Source organism: Pelecanus crispus, chromosome 26 (assembly GCF_030463565.1).
Source record: "Pelecanus crispus isolate bPelCri1 chromosome 26, bPelCri1.pri, whole genome shotgun sequence".
In the NCBI taxonomy this organism is placed as follows: Eukaryota; Metazoa; Chordata; class Aves; order Pelecaniformes; family Pelecanidae; genus Pelecanus; species Pelecanus crispus.
In genome coordinates this window covers 1,781,183-1,806,578 of record NC_134668.1, presented here as the reverse complement: position 1 = coordinate 1,806,578, position 25,396 = coordinate 1,781,183, and the positions used below count along the sequence as shown (strand labels likewise).

At 63.1% G+C, this 25,396-nt stretch overlaps 2 protein-coding genes across 4 annotated transcripts; both read right to left on the bottom strand.

The window, feature by feature from the left end:
• Positions 1–519: 519 nt before the first annotated feature.
• CCNT1 (cyclin T1) lies at positions 520–9,810 on the bottom strand. 3 transcript variants are annotated; one of them, XM_075724948.1, is made up of 9 exons: positions 9,635–9,810; positions 8,873–8,954; positions 8,421–8,549; positions 7,483–7,543; positions 6,006–6,068; positions 5,574–5,619; positions 3,104–3,267; positions 2,696–2,766; positions 520–2,305 (listed from the first exon to the last, which is right to left on the bottom strand). In XM_075724948.1, the coding sequence occupies exons 1-9, from the start codon at positions 9,808–9,810 to the stop codon at positions 881–883; spliced, it is 2,217 nt and encodes a 738-aa protein (XP_075581063.1). In that variant the 3' UTR covers positions 520–880. The 3 variants fall into 3 exon arrangements, with proteins under 3 accessions (XP_075581063.1, XP_075581064.1, XP_075581065.1); XM_075724949.1 differs by lacking the exons at positions 8,873–8,954; positions 9,635–9,810 and having other exon boundaries at positions 8,258–8,459; XM_075724950.1 differs by lacking the exons at positions 7,483–7,543; positions 8,873–8,954; positions 9,635–9,810 and having other exon boundaries at positions 8,421–8,452.
• A 1,922-nt stretch (positions 9,811–11,732) lies between these two features.
• Positions 11,733–24,578, bottom strand: ADCY6 (adenylate cyclase 6). Its single transcript, XM_075725107.1, has 21 exons — positions 23,754–24,578; positions 21,579–21,728; positions 21,355–21,476; positions 21,123–21,234; positions 20,920–21,047; positions 20,493–20,651; positions 20,266–20,407; positions 20,049–20,177; positions 19,078–19,103; positions 18,836–18,983; positions 18,325–18,422; positions 18,167–18,254; positions 17,973–18,089; positions 17,732–17,890; positions 16,754–16,929; positions 16,628–16,657; positions 15,677–15,806; positions 15,299–15,562; positions 13,276–13,480; positions 11,955–12,079; positions 11,733–11,861 (listed from the first exon to the last, which is right to left on the bottom strand). Exons 1-21 carry the CDS (start codon positions 24,576–24,578, stop codon positions 11,733–11,735), a joined length of 3,462 nt encoding a protein of 1,153 aa, XP_075581222.1.
• Positions 24,579–25,396: the final 818 nt, after the last annotated feature.

Below are 25,396 nucleotides of genomic sequence, written 5' to 3'. Positions count from 1 at the left end.
CTCAGCACCGCTCATCCCCGCCAGCGGCAGCCAGCTCCTCTGGACTCTCCCCCTAAAAAAAGCCATGGGGGGGGTAGGCCCTGGGCCAAGCACCCGCCATCCATCACTTCACCCTGGCTGCTCAACGCCAGCCGCCCTGAAACGCCACCGAAAGCCCCCAGCAGCCCCTCGGCACACCAGCTTTCCAGCGGAAGCGGTGGGACCTGCAGGAGGGGAGTGAGGGGACAAGAGACGGGATCCCAAAACCAAAGCAGCTTTTGGAGCAAGGAAAGCAGACCCAGGTAGAGCAGCTCCCACCAGCCCGCGGTCGCAGGAGCTGGGATCCCCCCACAGCGCGAGCAGCCGCCGGTCCTTGCCCTCCCCTCGCACCGCTTCGTCCCCTCCATCCCCCAAAAGCTCGCTCCTGCACCCACTTTCTGTCACCAACAGCTCGAGTGGGGACCACCCAATGAGCCACCCCAAACCCTCACCGGGGTCCCCCGCAGCACCACAAAATTAAAATCAACAAAAACACTAAGATATAAGTTACTGCTTAAATTATTTGTAAAACGTCTTAAATTTTCTGTGACATACTTTAAATACCCCCCAGGGCCCCCTCACAATGCGTGTTCCCCAGAGGGGGCTTTAGTCGCAGCAGGGACAGAGCCCACCACGAACTGGAAGTCGCTGGGGGAGGGAAGCAAGGAATAGAGAAAGGGTTTCTTATCCTTTCACAGCTTCAACAACTCCGCGCTCTAAATATCAATAATAAAAGTTATAATATAATAATAAAATAGTTCTTCGTGAGGCAGTGGAGATCGAACAAGCCCTTTCACGCCCCCGCAGGGGCAGCCCCGGTTTGGGCTTGGGCTCTGTACAAACTCAGTAGTAAAAAGGGGCTTTACTTGGGGAGAGGGGGGAGCGGGGGGGGCGGTTCTGAGGGCAGGGGGGGTGGTCGGGGCTTGTCCGTGTTGGCGGCAGCTCTGGAGCTGGTGGAAGCCCGGGGGTTCAAGAGCTCGCCATACGAGTGGAAGTCAAAGGCAGGGGGCTGGGTGGGCTGCATGCCCTGCGCGCTCAACAGCGAGTGCAGCATGTTGACCGTATCCTGGTAGTCACTGGCCTGGTTGGCGTTGTGCCCGTTGGCCCCCGTGGGACCCTTGTCCGATTTGCTGTGGGTGCCCCGGACTTTGTTGGCCTGGGGTAAGGGGAGGCTGCCCGTATCCGAGCTGTGCCCTGGGAGGTGGGCCGCCCCGGGGAGGTGGGGGTAAGGGAACGGCATGCCAGGGCCTTTGGAGACCTTGCTGACTTTGGGCTGGTGCTCGTGGGCTGCGGCCGTGGCTGCGGCTGCCGCCTCCTCTGGCAGGGGCCTCTTGCGGGAAGAGGCAAGGGGACCGTAGCTTTTGTGGGGCACGGCGCTAGGCTGGCTGCTGTGTTTAGAGTCTCCCGGCCGCTTGTTCGCCACGCTGCTGGGGCCGGTGCCAAGCTGGGCGTGTAAGTGTTTGTGAGAGTGGTGGTTGTGGTGGTGGTGGTGGTGGTTAGAAGAGTGGCCCTTGTGTTTCTCCTTGTGCTCCCGGTTCTTGCCGCTGCTCTCGTCCGAGGAGCTGTACCTGTCTGCAGCGGTTGGCACCTTGATCCGCATTTTTATCTCCTCCTGCTTGGATGGGAGTGGCCTATCCCCACCTCCACCTGCCCCCGGGATCCTCAGTTTCAGAGCCGAGGCTTTGTCACTCTTTTCAGGGCCGGGAGGGCGCTCAGGGTTCTCCGAGCCACCGATGGGGATTTTCAGGATGATTGGAGAGGGGTTGCTGTCCTGCTGGACTTCCCTCTCCCGCTGCTGCTGGACCAGGAGATTCTGCGCGGCGTAGGCATACTGAGACCGCACATTGGCCTCCATGTTCTCCAGCTGCCGCTTCTGTGCTGCCAGCTCCTCAGCATGCTTGGCCCGGTACTCTTTGAGCGACACTTTGGCCGACGGGGCATTCTTGCCGCTCTGCTTCTGATAACCAGCGCCATCTTGCTGTAAAGGATGCTCAGCAGCCGATGAGCTTTCATTAGTCCTGTGACTCTGGCCAGCCTCCAGCTTGGGTGGAGGATGCCAGTGCTCAGGCTGGGACATATCCGCACTGCTCTGGTCGCTGGGCGAGTCCGCCGAGGCCGGCAGAGAAGGCCCTGCTCCGGCGGTCGAGGACGTTGACATGCTCATTAACCCAGCGATGTTCATGTCCGAACTATTGTTCCTGGAAATCATGTTGAGGATCGTCTGCTCCGACAGGCTCTCATCTTCACCATGGTCATCAGCCTTTGACTTCTTGGCTGCTTGAGAGGCCTGGAATAAAAGCAGCAACCGGTCATTTACTTACGCCGTCACTAGAGCTGGTTTCATGCAAGCAGCTCACCTGGTACAGCGCAAACTCTCATTTAAAGACAGACCCGCTTTGCCCCCATTTCTCCTTGTGGAAAAAGACCCAACCACTGCAAGCGGGGTTGCCAGAGCAGTTGAAAAACCAAGGTCGCTACAGAGTTAACTCTGAACAGATGAACGCAAGCACTGAAGCAACATTTTGCAGATGCAGAGCGTTCAGATTTCCCCCCACACATGCCCTTCAGACACTGTCTTGCATTGTAATACCGGAGATGCCACACAGCCTTGTGCACAAAGAAGAAATCAGAACCCGTGTTCTCCTGCAAGCACCCGCGGTCTGAAGCAGATTCTTACCCGCCAGTTCCGGATACGTTTAAGCCGGTTGGGAGTTTTCTCAAGGATCTGCAGGAATTCATGAGTCAGTTCTGCAGAGGAAACACAAACCCAAGGAAGAGGGTCAGGGGCAGGCAGACCAGCACTAATCCATCAGGGCAACCCCCTACTTACTGACGAGCAGAGCTACTCCAGGAGGGGAAACGCTGAGAACTAGTATCACTGACCACATTTAAACTCATCTCACTGTGCGCCTTTTGCCATCTCTGTTGTACCATAGAAACTGCTGCTGCACTGGAAACCTTGGCAAGACCTGAAGTCCTGGAGTCCATGAACCGGCCGGCGGCCGCGTTTGAACGGCAGACCCAGGAACAGAGATGCCAAAATAACATAAGAGCCTTTGGGGGGGAACCTCGCTCCAAAACTTACCATCTAAGAGCTCCAGAGTTACAGTGCCATCAACGTATTCCCACCAGTGCTTCCCGTCCGTGGAGACTGGGATCTCCCAGTTGGACCACTTACAAGCCAGGTGGATACAGACGCAGGCCACAACGGGAGGGGTGTACTGCAGGCTGAAGGTGGTCAGGTGCAGGCTGACGTCACCAGCAGGGAGAGAGAAACAGAAAGCCATGAACTCCCAAGCCTGAACTTCAGCACTCACAATCGCCCACTGAACAGACGCTGCGCAAGAGGTGGACATGGTGGGGAAGTCCCTGCCATTCCTCCCCCAGTACAACCCTACTGTTACGGGCGTCTCTATCCCGCTCCACCGATTTGCTTGTTCCTTCCCCGTTCTCCTGCAGATAATTTGGGTCCAGGCAATTCTGTCAGCTCAAGGCTCTGCGGCTCGTGCAGGAGCAGCGAGGCACGCTGCCACCCTGCTCCAGCCCTCTTCCGAGGGAGGAAGCGGGTGGCTGGGTTACCTGCCAGCCCCCACCTCTGCTGTGGGCCCTCCTCAATCCGAGAAGAAACTCGGACACTTCCAAGTGCAACTCCTGAGATGGCATCCAAGGAGCAAACTGGCCCTCTTCAGCTTTTAGGAAGGGTGTGGTCTTTCCCAAATGATTTTTAGGAAAAGCACTGAAGCTTTGGCTGTGAATAGCACCATATGCTGGAGTGACTCAGGAGCGTCTAAAAGGGAGCCTGGCCACCTATCAAGCATTTTCATTAGTAAATGAATTTACCACATGACAGCTCGGACATCAATGCCAGGAGGTCTAGGTAGCACTGAGGAGAACCGATGGACTAAGAAAGCATCCTACTCTCTACCTGCAGGAACACCAGGTCCACTAAGCCCTAGAAACTGTGACAGCAAGTTGGGTGCAGAATTTACCCACTGTCACACTCATGAACCGGCCCTTTCAAAGGGCGCTTGATGGAAATGGTGCCACTGAGCATCTACGTGCAGCCGCAGGATGGCATTATCTGCATTTCTTTGCCATGCTCGGGTTACTTAAACATTTTTCCCATCAATGCAATGTGGAGAGACAGAGATACACATCTACAGCCAAAAAGCCTGAAGCTGTTTCATGGATACAATATTTAGCCATACACCAAGGAGTCAAACCAGGAAATTCAGAGCCTTTATCCAGTCTGCCAAGGTAAAAAGTGAAGTAACGGTGCACAAAGAGCCTTAACTCTGCCCCATAATGATGCCAGAAGGAAATAAAAGTTAAACATCCGTGGCTATGCCTGATAAATCCAGTTCATCACTTAAGCACCTTAATCAGGCATTTCATGGCATCACTTTAAGGCAAAATTGAGGCTGCCTGGCTGCATTTCTTACTTTCTGCCTGGATTTCTTTCAAGTATAACCTTAACTCATAATTCCTTGGTTTTGCAATTATTGCTGCAGGGATAAAACACGTTTCGAGGATGCATTTACCCACACATTACTAACACCACCTTCCCCTTTACGCTAGTTTATGCAGGAAACCCACACCGTGCCCTTTGGAGCTACAGAGCAGCTTCAACAAACAATTTTCTCAGCACGCTGTGGAGGTGAGCCGGTAACACCTCTCACAGGCAGAGTGCAGAGAACCGACTCACCCAAGGCCATGCACATCCACAGCTCGGCCAGGGCTTGGAAGCGTTCTCCAACTCTGCAGCTTTACCTGTGCTAGCGCCTAAACCACCTTTTTCTCCCATCCTTTCACTTCTGTGAGCTCTTTCACAAAACCACAAGATTTTCCGCGTCCACAACTTGGTCTGTTTCCAAACGTTAACTCTGTGACCTGCCTGAAGGTGGTAATCCAGGAAATGAAATTTTTAAAAAAAATGTCAGAAGTCCCAACACAAGGGCTGGTATCAGCCCGGCAGTGAAAAATCTAGTGACAAAACTACCCACACCTCTCAAGGTGAAACAAACCAGGGGCTTTTTTTGTTTCCAAGACTCTGCTTACAGGACTGTCTGTCCAGTCATACAGGCCAGACAAGGCTATCATTTTCTCTTGTAACGTCTCATGCCTGCATCCAACTACCCTTTTTCTCCCTTTATACTCTAGATCAGCCTTCTCTGAGGTACAGACCATATCTGCTGACAATTTGCACAGCACCTAGTTCAGTGAAAACTCTCTGACACCGAGGTACTAAAGCAAACAAACGTATATATTCATTCAAGTCTACCTTTTTGTTTTGTTCTTTAACCTTCACAACTATCTAACTCCCCACAAAAGAAAGCAGCAAAGCTCCTGAGCATCCCATCTGCCTCACTTATATGGCTAATTTTGCAGCTGGTTTTGACCAGCAGCTAGCAGGAGAAAGGATTCCTGCTCTTTCTGAACCAAACTGAGTGATCCCCAGTTGCTCGCAGGCTGACCAATGCCCTAGGGATCACCAGTAGCACATCTCCTCCAGATAAGACCCTCTGTCAAATATGAAGCAATTGTAAAATAATAACCTGTTGGTAGCCATGAAATAGGAAGTTTGCGCCAAGTCCTTGCTGGCTGAAAGAGAAAAGAAAAAAGCAGGGCGTTAGTCTGCGTATCCTCACAAACGTTATTCCATTTTAGCGCAAGAACCGCGGGCCTCTTGCCACCACACACAAAATAGAGCCAGCACAGTTCAACTAACTCTACGCCACAGCTAGAAGGATTTTAGAAATTACTGTACACAGAGAGCTTTGCGTGGTTCAGCAGAGCCACAACATCACGTCAGTCACTTGCAACTGCCTCTGTTTTGACATTCATTATGGTTATTAAGGAGACTGACTGCAGGCAAGTTCTCGGGCAATCCCAGCTAAACACTACAAGGTATTTTCACAGCTCTTCTCTGTCAGGCTGAGGTTACACAGAGGAGAAGCCGCAAGCACCCGACGTCTGACATCGCTTACCTCGCACTAGCTGTGTGCACTTCACCACGTGGGTATGGGGGTGGTCAATAGTGATCTCAAAACCTGCAAGAACACAGACATATGGCCATCAGAAAACCAGCAGCACACCCCCACAGATCTACGAACCTCACGTTTCCTGCTCCTGGGGGACAAGGCCTTCTCCCCTTCCCTCCTACAGCCCCTGCTCTCTGCTCGGAGGCAAGCAGGAATAGAGGAGCCCGTTTTCCTGTATCCAGAAGACTCAAGTTCTCCAGTCACAAAACCCGAAGGTCACTGCTGCTGCCAGACCTCCAAGCAGCTAAATGACTTCTGCGTTTGAAAGACCTCACTGAAAACAAAACAACTATTAAGGATTTTAAAAATAGCAGGACAAAGCCTCTTACAGCAGCTGGGAGGAAGGAGAAGACAATGGCATCTGCTCAAAGGAATTTGTGTCACCCAAAAAGCTAAGAGGAAGCAGACGTTTTCCCTTTGAAGGAGCCTACAGCGCTAAAGACAACTGAACTTAATCCTTGCTTCAGTTTCCTATTCAGTTTGGGCATTATGTTTTAAAGAAAAAAAAAAAAAACCAAAACCAAAAAAGATCAAATCGGTCCATGTGTGCAACAGATTTGGTTCTTCCCCTGCAGAACATTCTAGAAGAACTGGGACGTTAAAAACGGCAACTGGAGAACCGAGCCGTTGCAGAACTGGGGTCACAGTTTGGCCGCTGGCTCGCCAGGCCAGCGCGTGCGAGCTGTCAACACACCTGCCCCTCCTGTCCCCTTGCAAGGGAGGGACCGGTGGCACTTACTCTGAACCACGTCAGAAATGACAAAGGCCTACTGAGTGTTTTGGAGTGGAACGCTATCTACAAACTGCCTCTGAAATGGAACGTATGTTAGTAAAAACAAGTTTTAACAGTACATTTTAGACAGGAACAGGATACCGGATCCAACGGCCACAGCCCTAAACGTAGGCTCCAGCTTCTACTTTCCAGAAAACCCAAAAACTGTTGCTGGTTTGTTTGTTTGGTTGGTTTTTTTTTCCCCCACATTCAGCTATCTGATCAAAATATTAACTTTCAACCCAGGTTTTATTAGACATCTCTCGGTGCAAACTGCTTCCTGGCCACAGGACTAGAGCATTATCGAATTCAACAGCACAACGGAGGACAGCGACCGGTGTCCAAGCGGTACAAAACCTGTTGGGGGGAGGGGGAGGGGGGCCAGAAAGAGACGAGCCACACTTCCATGCTTTAATTTCTCTGAGCATTGAACCTGACACAAGTTACACCTGAAAAAACTGATGTTAAAAGGAAAACAGAAGGAGTGGGTGTGAAAAATAGAGTTTGTTGCCTGGACTCTTGCTCTCCCACTGGCCAGCTGTACATCTGCCCTCCAGCTGTGGAGAAGACTGTGCGGTTAGGCTCTCCGCTCTGCGGAACACTCCTGGGTCTGGGATTCGTGTGGCAGCCCGTCCGCTTTGAAAAACTTACCCAGGGTCTGCAGTATTATGCTCTCTAGAATGACCAGGTCTTGGGCTTGTTGCAGGTAAGCCTGGGGTTGAGAGGACAGGCAAGTTACTCACGATGAGGCACTCCGTATAAAGCCTGCACATTTCTAACACCCTTTTCTCAGGGAGGCAAAAATAGCAAAGGGGAATCTTTATGCCGATCTGCACTGGGGGAACTGGCACAGATTCCCTGCCAGAAAAGAGAAAGCAGAGTGCTGGGGTGGACCCGCTCCCCTGCTAGTGCTTCTGCTAGGGGATGGCTGCTTCGGGATCCACAGTGGCCCTCTCAGTCCTGGTCCCTCGCACTGCACGGGACAGCTATACGAGCAGTACAGGAGAGGAATTAGCTGCTTTTTTTATTTTTTTCCTTAAGCTTTCCTGGATAAAGCTGCCCCTTTTCAGCAGGGTTGGCTGCTCAGTTCCAGGTAAGACGGGCTGTCTCAAGAGATGGGGAATCAGCAACGTTTTTAATAAACCCACCATTAAACGTGTGGGGACAGAACAGAACCAACTGCGCACACCACCTTCTGCTCTGCCACAGACACGACTCAATCGCAGCAGCCAACATCCATGCCCTCCTCAGAAGCTTTTCACGCAGACATCGTTACACAGCACATCTGAGTCACATTTGCAGCAGCACAGCAGAGGAGAACAGAAGAGAGGTTGCCACAGAGGAGGAAAGAAAAGCCTTCTGCTGTACAGAAGCCAAAAAGCTCTCAGTAGTGTAAGAGCAGTCGAACTGGAAAGCTGTCACTGACCATCCTAGGACACGGCCGCTTGCTTAGAGAGCGGGTACTGCTGAACCCGATTTAACAAGACGCTGCAGCCACGCAATTCAGGATGCAGCACGCTTCTGCCATTCCCATTCCTCGTGCCTCCGCTCCTCACATCAGAGCCCAGTTCTCCGATCTCAACACTTACCTCGCTCTTGGTGTCTAGAGGAGTTTCCTGGGGATGCAGACAGGCATGTGCTACCTTGATTACGTGCTCCAGCTTACGAGGCTGCTCCTCCACCTTGGCTGCCAAGAACAGAGCCGCTGGTACCACCGACTTCAGAGGAAAAAAAAAAAAAAAAATTTTTTTTTTTTTTAAAGTTAGTAAGTTCAAGATTAAAGCAAATAAATTAGCCTAATTCTCAAGTCTAAAACAAATATTCCTTTAGGAAACAAAGCTTGTGCAAGTTAAAATGCCACCAGAAGGGAAAAGGGTCTCTGGTGACTACTGGCAGCTACAAACCACCCTTCCGTTTTCCAAGCCCCCTCCCCAGGGTCCGTCCCACCACGTTGCCCCTGGAGCTGGCTGCCAGGCAGCAGCAGGAGCGGGGCTGGGGGGTTCCCAGTGCCCCCCACCCTGCCAGACCCCAGCACACTTACGTTCCTGTGGAACTGGGTGAAGGACTGCACCATATAGAAGCGGTGCATGTACACGATGGCCGTGTTGATGGTGAGCTGGGAACTGATGGGGTGGTTAAGGAAACACGCAGCCCTGGCAACGACCCCCTGAGCAGCACCCTCAACTCCCCTACATCCCACCAGCACCAGGCTGGGCCTCCCTCTCCCTGCTCCTGAAACGCGCCTGGCTCTTCCCTGCTCCCAAGCCGGGCCGGGCCTTCCCTGCACACCGGCACAGCTCTCCCGGCTGCCGAAACGGGCCCGGCTCTCCCTGCTCCCGGCCTCACTCTCCCAACGGCCGGGCTCCGCTTTCCCGGCTCCCGAAACGGGCCCAACTCTCCCGGCTCCGGGCCTCAGTCTCCCCGCGGCCAAGCCCGGCTCTCCCCACACACCGGCACAGCTCTCCCGGCTCCCGAAACGGGCCCGGCTCTCCCGGCCTCACCCTCCCCGCGGCCGGGCCCGGCTCTCCCCGCTCCCGAAACGGGCCCGGCTCTCCCCGCTCCCGGCCTCAGTCTCCCAGCGGCCGGGCCCGGCTCTCCCCGCTCCCGGCCTCACTCTCCCCGCGGCCGGGCCCGGCCTTCCCCGCATACCGGCCCAGCTCTCCCCGTTCCCAAAACACACTCGTCTCTCTCCACAGCCGACCCCGGCTCTCCCCACGCCCAGGCCCAGCTCTCCCCGCTCCCCGCCCGCCCGCCCCGCGGCGGCACCCAAGCGCAGGCCGCGCGGCCTAGCGCGGCCGGATACACGTTGAGGCGCTGTCCCATGTCCTGCAGCAGGTTGGCCGCCTGCTGCCGGTACGAGAGCTCCTTGTCGGGGTCGAGCCCGGCGCGGCGCGACGGGCTGCGGTCCAGCTGCTCGCGGGTGAAGTACCAGCGCCGCCCCGCCGCGCCGCCGGCCCCGCCGCCCGCCGAGGCCTCCATGGCGATCTGCGCCCGCGCGCGCACGCACGCACGGGACGCACGCCACGGCGCGCCGGCGTCACAGGGCGGCGGCGCGCGCGTACGGCTGCGTCACAGGGAGGGGTTGGGGGGGAGGAGCCGTTGAGGCGCCTGCGCCGTTGGTCGCGCGGACGCGTTCTGAGGCGGGGCGGCCGTTACGCGCCCCCACCCCCCCCCGGGCCTTCCGTGACCGCCCCGTCCCGTCACGGAGCGCCCCCCCCCCCGCTCCGCCGTGGCCCCGGAGCCCGGCCCGCACCTCAGGGCCGTGCCTGGGCCCCCCCCCACCGGGACCGGGCGCCCCGCAAACACACCGGGACCGGGCCCCCCAAACACACCGGGACCGGGCCCCCCCAACACACCGGGACCGGGCCCCCCAGACACACCGGGCCCCCCAGACACACCGGGACCGGGACCCCCAAACACACCGGGACCCCTCACACACACCGGGACCCCCACACGCACACCGGGACTGGGCTCCCCAAACACACCGGGATGCCCCCACATACACCGGGACCGGGCCCCCCCAAACACACCGGGACCCCTCACACACACTGGGACCGGGACCCCCAAACACACCAGGACCGGGCCCCCCAGACACACCGGGCCCCCCAAACACACCAGGACCGGGCCCCCCAGACACACCAGGACCGGGCCCACACACACCGGGACCCCACCAAACACACCGGGCTCCCCAAACACACCGGGACCCCCACACGCACACCGGGACTGGGCCTCCCAAACACACTGGGACGCCCCCACGTACACCGGGACCCCCACACACACCGGGACCCCGCAAACACACCGGGACCGGGACCCCCACACACACCGGGACCCCGCAAACACACCGGGACCGGGACCCCCACACACACCGGGACCATGGCCCCCCCCAAACACACCGGGACCCCCACACACACACCAGGACCGGGTCCCCCAAACACACACTGGGACCAGGGCCCCCCCCAAACACACCGGGATGCCCCCACACACACCAGGACCCCCACACACACCGGGACCAGGCCCCCCAAACACACCGCGACCCCTCACACACACCAGGATGCCCAAACACATACCGGGACCCCCCCAAACACACTGGGACCGGGCCCCCCCAAACATACCAGGACCCCCCACACACACTGGGACCGGTTCCCCCCCGGACCACCCCACACGCCAGGCCCCAGCTCGTATCCAAAGTGAGTTTTATATATAATTTATCTGTACACACGAAGGACAAAGTACCTCAGGTCTGCGCTGAGGGGGGGGGAGGCCGGGGCTGAACCCCCCCCCACCCCAAAACTGCTTCAAAAAACACCCCCCCCCCCCCAAAAAAAAAAAAAGTCACTTCATTATTTTTTTTGCATTTAAAAGGGGGGGAGCTGCCCCCCCCCATCCTGCCAGCAGCCCCCCCCCGGGAGGGAGCGGGACCCCCTGGGCGGGGAGGGCCGGGACCCCGGGGGGTGCTGGGGGGTTTTCAGGCTGCACAACCCCCCCCCCCCCCCCACAGGCGGCCCTTCCATTTGGCACATGGAGGGGGCTGGGGAGACCCCCCCCCACCCCAGCCCCTGCCCGGGGGGCCCAGCTCCCCTCGGGGGGGGGGGGGGCCCAGCTCCCCTCTTTGGCACATGGGGGGATTTCGGCAAAGCAGGGGGGGGTGTTGGAGCGCACCCCCCTCCTCCGCAAACACCCCGGTGCGGGGCTGGGAAATGCCCCCACACACACACACCCCCCCGGGGGGGGGGGCACAGCGGGGGTCAACTACCCCCCCCCAACCACCTCCCTTTTTCCTCTTTTTTTTTTTTTGTTTTTTAAATACGTGGAATTGGGGACTTTCTCCTTTTTTTTTTTTCTCTGCCCTCGGTGCAGGCTGGGGTGCACCGGGTGGGGGGGGGCACCCTAGGGACCCCCCCCTAACTCCCTCCAGGGCCAGCATTGAGGAAGTAGGTGGTCATCTCCCCCTTGCCCTTGACCTTGACCAGCCCCCGGCACTCCAGCGCATAGCCCTTGGCCGCCAGCACCTGGTACAGGTCCGTCGTCACCTGGGGGGGGGGGACAGACGGACAGGGGACATGGGGGTGAGGGGGGGGCTCTGGGGGGGGTCCTGTCCCCCCCCTCCCCGCCCCCCTGCTGACCTGGATGCGGTCGGGGACGCCGGTGCTGTCCATGCGGCTGGAGACGTTGACGGTGTTGCCCCAAATGTCGTACTGCGGCTTGCGCGCCCCAATCACCCCCGCCACCACCGGCCCCATGTTCAGGCCTGGGGGGGGGGGGACACGGACACACGGACACACACGGGGACATGGGGACACATGGGGACAGAGCGTCACAGCCAACCCCCCCCACCCCGTGCCATGGAGGTGAGGGTCCAGGGGGCGTGCGAGGGGAAAAGGGGGGGCAAAGGGGTGCATGGGTAAAGGGTAGGGGATGAGCAAGGGTTTGTGTGTGCAAAGGGGTGTGCGAAGGCAGAGGGGTGTGTAAAGGGGCGTGCAAGGGCCCGGGTGTGCAACGTCAGCGTGCGCAGAGGGGTGTGCGAAGGCAAAGGGGTGTGTAAAGGGGTGTGCAAGGGCTACAGAGCAACATCAGCGTGCACAAAGGGGTGAGTGAAGGCAGAGAGGTGTGTAAAGGGGCGTGCAAGGACCAGGATGTGCAACATCAGCATATGTGAAGGGGTGAGTGAAGGCAAAGGGGTCTGTAAAGGGGCGTGCAAGGACCAGGATGTGCAAGGGCTACAGGGCATGCTACGTCAGCGTGCACAAAGGGGCGTGCAAAGGCAAAGGGGTGTGTAAAGGGGCGTGCAAGGGCTACAGAGCAACATCAGCATATGCAAAGGTGTGTGTGAAGGCAAAGGTGTGTGTAAAGGGGTGTGCAAGGGCTATGGGGGGTCCAACACCAGCATGCGCAAAGGCGTGTGTGAAGGCCGTGTGTGCAAAAAGGAAGGGGTGTGCGAAGGGTTTGCCTGTGCAAAGGAGTGTGCGATGGCAAAGGAGTGTGTAAAGGGGTGTATGAAGGCCTGCGTGTGCAAGGGCTAAAGGGGTGTGCAACATCCGCGTGTGCAAAGGTGTGTGTGCGGGCTGCATGCACCAAGGGGCACGGGTGTGCAAGGCTTCACGTGTGCAGAGGGGTGTGCAAGGGCCAAGGGGCGTGCAAGGGCTCGTACGCAAAGTGGTCCGCAAAGGCCGCGCGTGCAAAAGGGCAGAGGCGTGCAAGGCTTTGCCTGTGCGGAGGCCGGGTGCGTGAAGCCAAGGGCGTGTGCGAAGCTGAGGGGGCGTGCAAAGGCTGCGCGTGCAAGGCTACGCCCCGGGGCCGCGTGCGTGCAAGGGACGAGGCCGTGCGAGAGCCAGCGGACGCAAAGCCGTGCACAAGGGGCGGGTACGCGCAGGGGTGTGCGTGGGGCGGCTGCGGGCGCAAAGGGGCGTGCAAGGGGCGTGCAAAGGGCGTGCAAGGGGCGCTCACCGATCTTCATCTGGAAGTTGTTGAAGGAGTGCTCGTTGATGTACTTCATCTGCTCCATGAGGTGCATGGCGTAGTCGGCCAGCGCCGCGATGTGGCTCCGGCCCTCCCGGTCGTAGGTGGAGGCATTCAGCCCCGAGGCCGCCATGTAGGTGCTGCCAATCGTCTTGATCTTCTCCAGCTGCCGGTACTTCTGCTCGCTGATGATCTGGGGCAGGGCCGCGGGGCAGCGTCACCCAGGGCCTCCTGCCCCCTGCCTTCCTGCACCCTGTCCCCGCGTGCCCCGTGCACGGTGCTCCACAGCCTCTCCAGCACCCATGCACCCCATCCCATGGCTCCATGCACACTGCTCCATGGCCTCTCCAGCACCCATGCACCCATCTTCCTGCACCCTGTGCACGCTGCTCCACAGCCTCTCCAGCACCCATGCACCCACCTTCCTGCACCCCGTGCACGCTGCTCCACAGCCTCTCCAGCACCCCACGCACCCCATCCCATGGCTCCATGCGCACTGCTCCATGGCATCTCCAGCACCCCATGCACCCATCTTCCTGCACCCCGTGCACGCTGCTCCACAGCCTCTCCAGCACCCCACGCACCCCATCCCATGGCTCCATGCACACTGCTCCACGGCCCCTCCAGCACCCATGCACCCATCTTCCTGCACCCCATGCACGCTGCTCCACAGCTTCTGCAGCACCCCACGCACCCCATCCCATGGCTCCATGCACACTGCTCCATGGCGTCTCCAACATCCCGTGCACCCATCTTCCTGCACCCTGTGCACGCTGCTCCACGGCCTCTCCAGCACCCATGCACCCATCTTCCTGCACCCCATGCACGCTGCTCCACGGCCTCTCCAGCACCCTGTGCACCCCATCCCATGGCTCCATGACCACTACTCCATGGCCTCTCCAGCACCCATGCACCCCATCCCTGTGCACATCATCTCCATGCACCCCATCCTCACACATGGTGCTCCACGGCCTCTCCAGCACCCTGTGCACCCATCTTCCTGCACCCCGTGCAGGCTGTTCCACAGCTTCTCCAGCACCCATGCACCCATCTTCCTGCACCCCATGCACACTGCTCCACAGCCTCTCCAGCACCCTGTGCACCCATCTTCCTGCACCCCATGCATGCTGCTCCACAGCTTCTGCAGCATCCCACACACCCCATCCCTGTGCACATCATCTCCATGCACCCCATCCTCACACATGGTGCTCCACGGCCTCTCCAGCACCCTGTGCACCCATCTTCCTGCACCCCGTGCAGGCTGTTCCACAGCTTCTCCAGCACCCATGCACCCATCTTCCTGCACCCCATGCACACTGCTCCACAGCCTCTCCAGCACCCTGTGCACCCATCTTCCTGCACCCCATGCATGCTGCTCCACAGCTTCTGCAGCATCCCACACACCCCATCCCTGTGCACATCATCTCCATGCACCCCATCCTCACACATGGTGCTCCATGGCCTCTCCAGCACCCTGTGCACCCCATCCCATGGCTCCATGCACGCTGCTCCACAGCCTCTCCAGCACCCCATGCACCCATCTTCCTGCACCCTGTGCATGCTGCTCCATGGCCTCTCTGGGGCCTTGTGCCCCCCGTCTTCCTGCACCTTGTCCCCGCGTGCCCCATGCATGCTGCTCCACGGCCTCTCCAGCACCTATGCACCCATCTTCCTGCACCCCGTGCATGCTGCTCCACGGCCTCTCCAGCACCCCGTACAGCCCATCCCACGGCTCCATGCACACTGCTCCACAGCCCCTCCAGCACCTCATGCACCCATCTTCCTGCACCCTATGCATGCTGCTCCATGGCCTCTCCGGCACCCCATGCACCCCAACCCTGTGCATGTCATCTCCATGCACCCCATCCTCACACACGGTGCTCCACGGCCCCTCCAGCACCATGCCCCCCACGCACGCTGCTCCACGGCCTCTCCAGCACCCCACACACCACATCCCCATACACCCCACCCCACCATCCACCCCATCGCACCCCACTCCGCCCTCCGGCACCTCGTCGAAGTCAGCGATGATCTCGTTGAGCAGCCGAAGGCACTCGACGCCCTCGTTGTTGGCCTCCAGCTCGACGTAGAACTCAGAGAAGTTGCTGATGGAGGCGAACATGACGGCCACGCACTCGCAGGACTGGTAGTAGAGCTCATCGTTGCGACGCTCCCGCGCCAGGAAATGCGCCGCCACGTCCTTGGGCAGAATGTTGTGCAGCAGCCGCCGGTTGTACGCCTGCAGCTCCTCCATCTCCTCCTTCTCACCCGTCGCCTGCGTTGCACAGCACCATGCGGGAACCGCGATGGGACCCCACGCCGGGACCCCGTGTCTGCCCCCCGGGTTGCGGGGAGGGGGTCAGCCCCAGCCCCTCGCCCCTGGTCCTACCTGCAGCTTCCAGAGGAAGTCGAGGCGGGCGGTGGACTCGACCTGCTGCGCGTGCAGGTACAGCGCCAGCGCGAAGACAGCCAGGATGACGGGGGTGACGTACCGCAGGGCCACCTTCCCCTCCGCCGGGCTGCAGGCACCCCCCACCCACTGAGACGGGATGCCGGGCGAGTCCATGCCCACCCCAGGGACCCCAAGGCTGCACCCAATCCCCTAAGATGCACCCACGCCAGGGACTCCAAGGTTGCACCCAATCCCTAACGCTGCACCCACCCCAAGGACCCCAAACCTGCACCCAGACCCCAAAGATACATCTGCGCCAGGGACCCCAAAGATGCACCCAGACCCCAAAGATGCACCCATACCAGGGACCCCAAGGTTGCACCCGATCCCTAAAGCTGCACACACATGAGGGACCCCAAACCTGCAACCAGACCCCAAAGATGCACCCATGCCAGCGACCCCAGAACTACACCCAGACCCCAAAGATGCACCCATGCCAGGGACCCCAGAACTACACCCAGACCCCAAAGATACACCCATGCCAGGAACCGCAAGGCTGCACCCAATCCCCAAAGATGCACTCACCCCAGGGACCCCAAAACTGCACCCAGAACCCAAAGATGCACCCACCCAAGGGATCCCCTAAGATGCACCTACTCCAGGGACCCCAAACCTGTGCCCAACCCCAGAAGATGCACCCACCGATGGACCCCAAGGCTGCATCCACCCCATAAGATGCACCCACCCTGGGGACCCCCCAAGCTGCACCCAATCCTCAAAGATGCACCCTATTCCCCAAGATGCACCCACCCCAGGGACCCCAAAGCTGCACCCAGCCCCCAAAGCTGCACCCGCCCTCACAGCACAGCCCCCCAAGACGCTCTCCTGCTGCTGCCCACCCTCACCCTCCTGCTCCCAGTTCCCCGCTGGTCCCAGTTCCCCGCTCACCATTCGCCCTGGGTCGCATTGAAGGAGGGCCTGGGGGGAGAGCAGCGGGGGGTTAGCGGGGTGGGGACACAGCTCCCAGGGTGGGGACCCCCAGGATGGGGTTGGGGGGGGACACCAGGCACTCACAGGGCATTGGCCACCACCAGCAGGTCGGCATTGTCGAAAAGGGCGGCCTGGGGCCCCTCCACCAGCACCAGGTAGGTGGCCCCGATGGCCACCATGAGCAGCAGCTTGCCGATGCTGCTGATGTGCAGGAAGACGGAGCAGGCCAGCAGGCTCAGCACCACGCTGTAGTTGAAGTACTGCGGGAGAGAGGTGGCGGGGATGCACCGGCACCCCACGGGGACGCCCTGCCGACACCCCACACCCACAGGGACCTCGTACCCACAGGGACCCCCTGCCAGCACTCTGCACCCTCAGGGGCTCTGTGCCGGCACCCATGGAGGACCTTGCACCCATAGGGACCTATGCCAGCACCCTGTATCTGCGGGAACCCTCTGCCAGCACCCTGTACTCTTAGGGACACTACACTTGCAGCACCCTGCACCCTCAGGGACCCCGTGTCAGCATCCTCGGGGACACTGCGCCTGCAGGGACCCCATGCCAGCACCCTGTACCCTTGGGGACCCCATGCCAGCACCCTTCAGAGCACTGCGCCTGCAGGGACCCCATGCCAGCACCCCGCATCCTTGAGGACCCCATGCCAGCACCCTGGGGGACACTGCACCTGCAGGGACCCCGTGCCAGCACCCTGTACCCTTGGGGACCCCGTGCCAGCACCCTTCAGAGCACTGCGCCTGCCAGGGACCCCGTGCCAGCACCCTGCATCCTCAGAGACCCTGCACCAGTGCCCATGCAGGACCTTGCACCCACAGGCACCTATGCCATCACCCTGCATCTGTGGGGACCCCAGTCCAGCACCATGGGAGACACAGCACCCATGGGGACCCTCTGCCAGCACCTTGCATCTTCAGGGACCCTGTGCCAGCCCCCAAGGAGTACCTTGCACCCGCAGACACCCATGCTGGCACCCATGCAGGACCCCATCCCCGTGCCCTGCACCCATGGGATCCCTGCACCCATGGGTGCCCCACGGCCACTCACCTCGGGAAAGTCGCAGGCCAGCCCGTCGCGGTGGCAGGGGCCCATGGGGGTCCCAAGGGAGAAATTGAGGGCCCGGAGCTGGCAGGGTCCCACGGCCTCGGGGGTGACGTTGAGCTCGCGGGCGGCGCAGTCGCGCAGGGCCACCCGGCTGCAGGCAAACTGGGCGGGGGGGGGGGGGGTGGGTGGGAGGGGTGAGCCGGTGCCCCCCGGCCCCCCGCACCCCCCGGCCCCGCGCCCCTACCATGTTGACGAAGGCAGCGACAAAGACGAGGAGGATGGTGAAGACCCCGATGATGGTGCTGTGGGTGCGGGACTGGACAATCTTGCGGGAGAGCTGCTGCAGGGCAGCGGGGAAGAGCTGTGGGCGGGCAGAGGGACCCCGTCATGCGCGGCCGAGCCCCCCCAAACTCCCCCACCCATCGGCCCTGTACTCACGGTGACGCAGGAGTAGACAGCGCAGATGAAGAGGATGGCGGCGAGGAGGATGAAGATGCCAACGTAGATGCTGAGCATCAGCGGGGAGCTGGGGAGAGGGGCGGCTGTTAGCACCGGGTGGGCGGGGACTGGGGTTTAGGGGGGGCCACGGCACTCACTGGGGGAACACCACGATCTGGAGGCAGCAGATGAAGCAGAAGACGAGGAGGGTGCAGGCCACGTAGCCACCAAAGCGGTCGTCCACCTTCTTGGAGTACTGCGGGGAGGAGAGGGGTGAGCCGGGCTGGGCGGAGGGGGACAGAGGGGACCCCGGGGGACGGAGGGGACCCCGGGGGACGGAGGGGACCCCGGGGGACGGAGGGGACAGAGGGGACCCTGGGGGGGATGAGATGGAGAGGATGGAGGGGCCAGGACAGAGGGGACCCCACCGATTAGAGGGGTCAGAGGTGACCCACGGTGGGGTGGACAGGGCGGAGGTGACCGCAGGGGACCATGAGGCCAGGATAGAGAGGATGCGAGGGATGGGGAGGATGGGATGAAGGGGGACAGAGAGGGCTCCAGGGGATGGGGGTGAGATGAGGGAGACAAAGGTGCTGACGGGGCCAGGAAGGACAGAGGGGACTTCAGGGGACGGAGGGGACCGCAGGGCTGTGACGGAGGGACCCCCACCTTCTTCTCCAGCTCGGGCGTCTGGAAGGTGAGCAGGAACTTCTTGACGTGGTCCTTGCGGAGCTGGTCGATGCTGCGGGCGTCGATGGCCCGGCTCAGGAACTCGTCCACCTCGTCCTCGGGGTTGAGGGCCTCCTGGGCGCCGCGGCTGGGGACAGGGGTGGGTCAGGGACCCCCGGTTCTGTCCTGGGGAGGGGCTGGCTGCGACGCCCGCCCAGGCACCCCAGCATGGGGACACTTACTTGTCCTTGCTGGAGTCATCGATGCCCTGGGGAGACACAAGGAGGGGTGTCAGACAGCAGCATGGGTGGGGGGAACCCTCACAGATGAGGAGGACATGGGGCATCCCCCAGGGTCACCAAGGGTGGGGGACAGAGTCCCAGGGGTAACCAGGATGGGGGGGATCCCCAAAGGGTTCCCCAAGCCTGGCAAGGATGGGGGGGACTCTGCAAAGGGAGGGTGGAGGGGTCTGAAGGGGGTCTGACACCAGGGAGGGCAGGGGACCCCTGAGGGTCCCCAAGGGCAGGGAGGATGGGGGGGATCCCCAAGAACTGCTGAGGGCAGGGGGTGCACCCATGGGCTGGCGATGATGGGGGGGATCCTCGAGGGCTGCTGAGGATGGGGGGGACACGTGGGGGGTCCCCATGGGCTGGTGATGATGGGGGGGGATCCTCGAGGGCTGGTGAGGATGGGGGGGACACGTGGGGGTGCACCCATGGGCTGGCAATGATGGGGGGCATCCCCGAGGGCTGCTGAGGATGGGGGGGACACGTGGGGGGTCCCCATGGGCTGGCGATGATGGGGGGATCCCCGAGGGCTGCTGAGGATGGGGGGGACACGTGGGGGGTCCCCATGGGCTGGCGATGATGGGGGGCATCCCCGAGGGCTGCTGAGGATGGGGGGGACACCTGGGGAGTGCCCACGGGCTGGTGATGTGGGGGGGATCTCCGAGGGCTGCTGAGGATGGGGGGGACACCTGGGGAGTGCCCATGGGCTGGTGATGATGGGGGGGGATCCCTGAGGGCTGCTGAGGACAGAGGGGGGGATCCAGGGGTTCCCCGAGGCCATGGGCTGTGGCAAGCAGGAGGAAGCAGGCAAAGGCTGCGGGCAGGGCTGGGGAAGCCCAACGGCAGCCACAGAAAGGCGGCGAGGAGCCGATACCGCCGTGGTGGGGGCCCCTGTGCCCGACACCCCCCCCACCGAGGCCGCTCACCATCTGCCGGAAAGCCTTGGAGTCCTTGGTGCGGGAGAAGGAGCGCTCGGGCACCCAGCGCGGCACCAGTCCCTCCGTCGAGTTGGCACGAGCCCGCTGCAGCTTGGCCAGGATGGCTTTCTCCTCTTTCTGCGGGGCGACGCGGCCGTGAGAAGGGTAGCACTGGGTCCCTCACCCCGTGTCCTCCCCTGCCACATCCCCCGCCCCCCCGACTCACGCGTTTCTGGCTGCAGCCGACGATGAGGAAGGTCTCGATGTTGTGCTCCTTGAGGTAGGCATTGCGCTCGCCGCCGTGGCCCGGCTCCACCTCGTAGTCGCCGTTCAGGTACTGCAGCGTCGCCCAGGTGATGTGGATGCGCCTGGCGATGGGGGGGGATGAAGGCGCTGAGCCCCCGTACCCCCCCACCCCGGTTCCCCAGCCCCGGTCCCCCCAGCCCGGCTCACCCGGCTTTGCCGCCCGCTTCCATATGGTTGGCAAGGGTCACGTCGTTGGACCAGACGTCGAACTGCCACTTGCGCAGCCCCAGGACGCCGCAGTGCACCCGCCCGCTGTGGATGCCCACGCGCATGTTCACGTTCACCCCCGTCACCTCGCGCACCAGCCTGCGGACGGCACCGCGTCAGCCCGAGGCACCGCGGCCCGAGCCGGCGAGCACCGGGGATGTGCCAGCGCCGGGGATGGGCGCAGCCCCCCAAGTTGCAGCGGCACCGGGGATGTGCCAGCACCGGGGATGGGCGCAGCCCCCCAAGTTGCAGCGGCACCGGGGATGTGCCAGCACCGGGGTCAGGCGCAGCACCCCAGGGTTGCGGCGGCACCAGGCGTGTGCCAGCACCGGGGACGGGTGCGACCCCCACGCTCGGCCCCACTCACGAGATGGCCTCGATCATGTCGACCCCCATCTCCACGCAGCAGTGTGCGTGGTCCCCGCGCGCCTCCGGCAGCCCCGACACGCAGTAGTAGCAGTCCCCCAGGATCTTGATGCGCAGGCAGTGGTTCTCCTGGGGGGCATGGGCAGGTCAGGGGGGCTCGGGGACCCCCCCCCCCCCCCAAGTCCTCCCGGCCCAGCCGCTCACCGCCGCCAGCTTGTCAAAGCGAGCGAAGAGCTCGTTGAGCGTCATCACCAGCTCCTGGGCCGTGCACTGTGAGGCCAGGCTGGTGAAGCCCTCGATGTCCGCGAAGAGGATGCTGCCGGGAGGAAGAGCGCGGGCTGGGGAGGGACCACACACTCCCCCCCGGACCCCTTCACCTGGTGACACCCCCCCAAACCTTGCCCACCCCCAGCCCGCACCCCCAGCCCCGCGGTACCTGACGTTGTCGTGCTTCTGGATGTAGATCTTGTGGAACATCATGTCCTCCTTCTTGGTGTTGATGTCCTCCTTCATCTCCATGGCCACGTGCTGGGGCAGCACCGAGAGCAGCAGGCGCTCCTGCACCCCAGCACCACCCCGTTAGCGGGGGGCCAGGGCCCTGATGGACCCCCCCCCAACCCGGCACGGGAGAGCCCGGGACCCCCAGGACCCCCAGCCCACCTGCTGCCGGTTCTCGCGCTGGAGGTGCAGGCGCGCCTGGATGTAGCCGCGGGTCTCCTGGAAGGCCTGGCGCTGCGACACCTCAGCTGGGTAGTGGGTGCAGACCCCCACCACGTTGGTGCAGAGGAAGATCAGGGCATTGGCGCTGAGCTGGTGGGGGAGGTGGGCTCAGCGTGGCCACCTGGGGACCCCTGGCCCCGTTGCGAGACCTGGCCAAGCTCTGCCACCCTCCTCTGCACCCCAAAACCCTGGCTCTGGGATGGGGGGTGCTGTGAAAAGGAGCAGGGGGGCTGCAAGGGGCAGGGAGGCGTGGGGACGTGGGGACCCAAGGAAGGGGGACGTGGGGATGCAGAGACCCAGGGCAGGGAGGATGCAGGGAGCTGGGGACACAGGGGACCAGGGCAGGGGGGACGTGGGACACCTACGGACATGGGAAATCGGGAATGGGGGGTGCTGCAGGGACATGGGGGACCTGGAGACCCAGAGCAGGGGGGCATGGGGCACCTGAGGCTGCAGGAAACCAGGGCACAGGGGATGCAGGGACCTGGGGACCCAGGGGAGGGGGGACAGAGGGGACTTGGGGACACAGAGGACCGGGGGGGGGCGGATTTCGGTCGCCTACAGACATGGGAAATTGGGGAGGGGGTGTCTGCAGGGACATGGGGGACCTGGAGACCCAGAGCAGGGGGACATGGGGCACCTGGGGCTGCGGGAAACCAGGGCACAGGGGATGCAGGGACCTGGGGGCCCGGGGGAGGGGGGACAGAGGGGACTTGGGGACACAGGGGACCGGGAGGGGCAGATTTGGGACGCCTACGGACATGGGAAATCAGGGAGGGGGTGTCTGCAGGGACATGGGGGACCTGGAGACCCAGAGCAGGGGGACATGGGGCACCTGGGGCCGCGGGAAACCAGGGCACAGGGGATGCAGGGACCTGGGGGCCCGGGGGAGGGGGGACAGAGGGGACTTGGGGACACAGGGGACCAGGGCAGGGTGAAGGTGGGGGACCTGAGGAACCCAGTGCTGGGGGGACCCGGGGATGTGGGAAACCAGGGCAGGGGGGACCTGGGGATCCAGGGCAGGGGGGATCTGGGGATGCAGGGACCCGGGGCGGTGGGGCCACGGGGACCCGGGGCAGGGGGGGACCCGGGGACGCGGCCAGGCCCCGCGGGCCCTCGGGAAGTGGAGGAAGCCGGAGGAGGGCCGGGAAGCGGAGATGGCTGCAGCCGGAGCGCTGTGGTTTCCCCCCTCCCCGTCCCCGTCCCCCGGGACCGGGGCCAGGGCTATTTATAGCGCCCCGGCGGGCTGGGAGCGGGGGCCTCGCACCCACCCGCCGTCCCCATCGCATCCCCCCGGCCGGGGGCCAGGGCGCCATCGCTCCCACCCTGTGGGGGTTAACCCCAATCGGGGGGGGGGGGGGGGTCCCCTGCCGTGACCCCCCAAGCCCCGCCGGCCTCCCCGCCCAGCATCGCGTTCCTCGCCCCACGGGGACGGGCACGTGGCCGCGGCCCCGGCCAGGCAGGGCGAGGGTGACGGGCGGGCGGCCCCGCGCGAGGAGGGGGAGCACAGCGAGGCCCGGCCGGGGGCTGGGAACACACGACCCTGGGGATGAGGGGACCCCCCCGCACCCCGCTGTGCACCCCACTGGGAGCACCCATCACCCAGGGGGGAGGGTAGGACAGGGGACACTGCCAGGGTCCCAGCCCCCCTGGGTGGCAGCCACCCCCCTGCCCCGGCGCCCTGGCCCCGCATCCCCCCTCGGGGGTTTCCGCCGGCCCCACAACGGGGGCTTTGTGGGTGCCCCCCCCCCCCGCCCCGGCACGGCCCACAATGGCGGGTCTGTGCACAGCCCTGCCGGGACGAGGGGCCCCCGCACCCCCCGCGCCGGGCTGCGGCGGCAGAGCGACCCCCGGCCACGCCGCAGGCAGCACCTGCAGGACCCTGCCATGGGACCCCCCCCACCCTGGGACCCCCCCCTTCACCCCCGAGCAGCTGCGAGGCCCCTCCCGCATCCAGAATTTTCCATGCGCAGAAACATCAAGTGCAGAAAAGCCCAATTTTGCAGAGAGGGACCGCCGGCACGGATGGGGGGTCCCACCCGGGGCCTTCTCCCACCCCACGCCGCAGGTGGGCAGGACCCCTCGGCGCGTGTGTCCCCCCCCCCCCAGCCCTACCTGCTTCCAGAGGAAGGGGTCGGCGGCGTTGCGGTGCCAAGCGATGGCGAGGTGCAGGGCGGAGAGGAGGACGCCGGCCAGCACGGCCGCCCGCATCCGCACCGGCAGCAGCGTGTAGGTGATGTAGATGAAGAAGACGCTCCACCAGACGCCCTCGGCCGCGCTGCGGGGCACGACGGCCACCGTCCCCAATGCCTGCACCCCGGCCAGTAGCCCCAGCACCACGTAGCTCACCACCCACATGTAGTCCTGGGGAAAGGCGCTGCGGCTGCACAGCACCATCAAGAGCAAGAAAAGGGCCGTGGCGCTCGCCAAGGCGGCGGTGGCCGGCACGTGCGGGGCGCCGGGCAGGCAGTGGAAGAGCAGCATCACCCCGCAAACCAGCACCAGCACCCCCATCAGCACCGTCAGGCTGCTCTGGTTCATCTGGAAGAAGTAGCGCTGGTAAAGCCGCTCCAGTTTGGCCGACTGGAACCGTTTGGAGCGGAAAACCTGGAGCAGCCGCCGCCAGCACTCGCCGGCCGATGGCCGGCCCCCGGCCCCCTTCGGCCCCTTGGCTTCGCCGTCCTCCAAGCCCAGGTCCACCGATTTGAGCCCCAGGTCGCCCGTGGGCCCCTTCTTGCCGTAGTGGTCCTCCTGCCAGGTGCAGCGCAGCCCCCGGGGGGGTCCCCCGCCCCGCTCCATCTCAGGGTCCTGCAGGCAGCTCATGTAGCGGGGGCCGCAGAGAGCGGCGCGGGGCCGGGCGCCCTTCTTGCCGTTGCGCTCCCCCCATGCCGTCTTCCGTTCGTCCACCTTGGGCACCAGGATGCCGCTGAACCACGACATGCTGCGGGCGCCGGGAGGGGGTCAGCGCTCCGTCCCCCACCCCGCCGCCGCGTGCCGGTGCCCACGGGGGTGACGAGGTTTGTCCCGCCTGGCAGGGACAGGCGGCGCGGGACCCCGATGTCCCACCCCGGGGGATGCAGACCCCAAGCCCCAGCTCTCCCCGCCAGCCCCATAGCCCCAGCGGGAACGCCCGGCGTCCCGGTGCCCGGTGTCCCGGTGCCAGCCCTGCCGAGGCCGCCCCGAGCCCGTCCTCCCCGGCGCAACGACCTGCAGCAAAGCTGGAACCGTCCCGGGCGTCCCGGCCCTGTTTGTCTTGAACGGCGGCCAACGGGCTGCACCGGGCACCGCGGCCCCGGGGTACCGGGGACCAAAAGGGGGACGTGGCAACCGGTTCCAGCCCCGGGGCGAGTGTCGGTGGGGAACGGCCGCCCGGGAAGGGCCGGCCCCGGCCGCCTCCCTGCCTGCTCCGGGCACGGCCCGCGGGGAGCCCCGCCGAGCCCGGCCCCTTCACCCCGGCCCCGCCAGCGCCCTCCCGCCCCGGGCAGCCCCGCCGCACCGGCAGCCCACCCCCCCCCCCCCCCGCCTCACCGGGCAGCTCCCAAAGCACCGGGGGGGGGCCGCCCCGCTCCCGCCGCCCCGGGGCCCAGCCCGGTGTGTGTGTGTCCGTCTGTCCGTCCGCCCGCCCCCCCCCCCCCCCCCCCCACGCCGCCGCAGCACCGGACCCCGCGCAGCGCCCCGGTCCCGCTCCCGGTTCCCCGCCACCGCCCCGGTCCCCCCCCACCCCCCGCCGCGCCCGGCTCCGCTCCGCTCACCTCCGC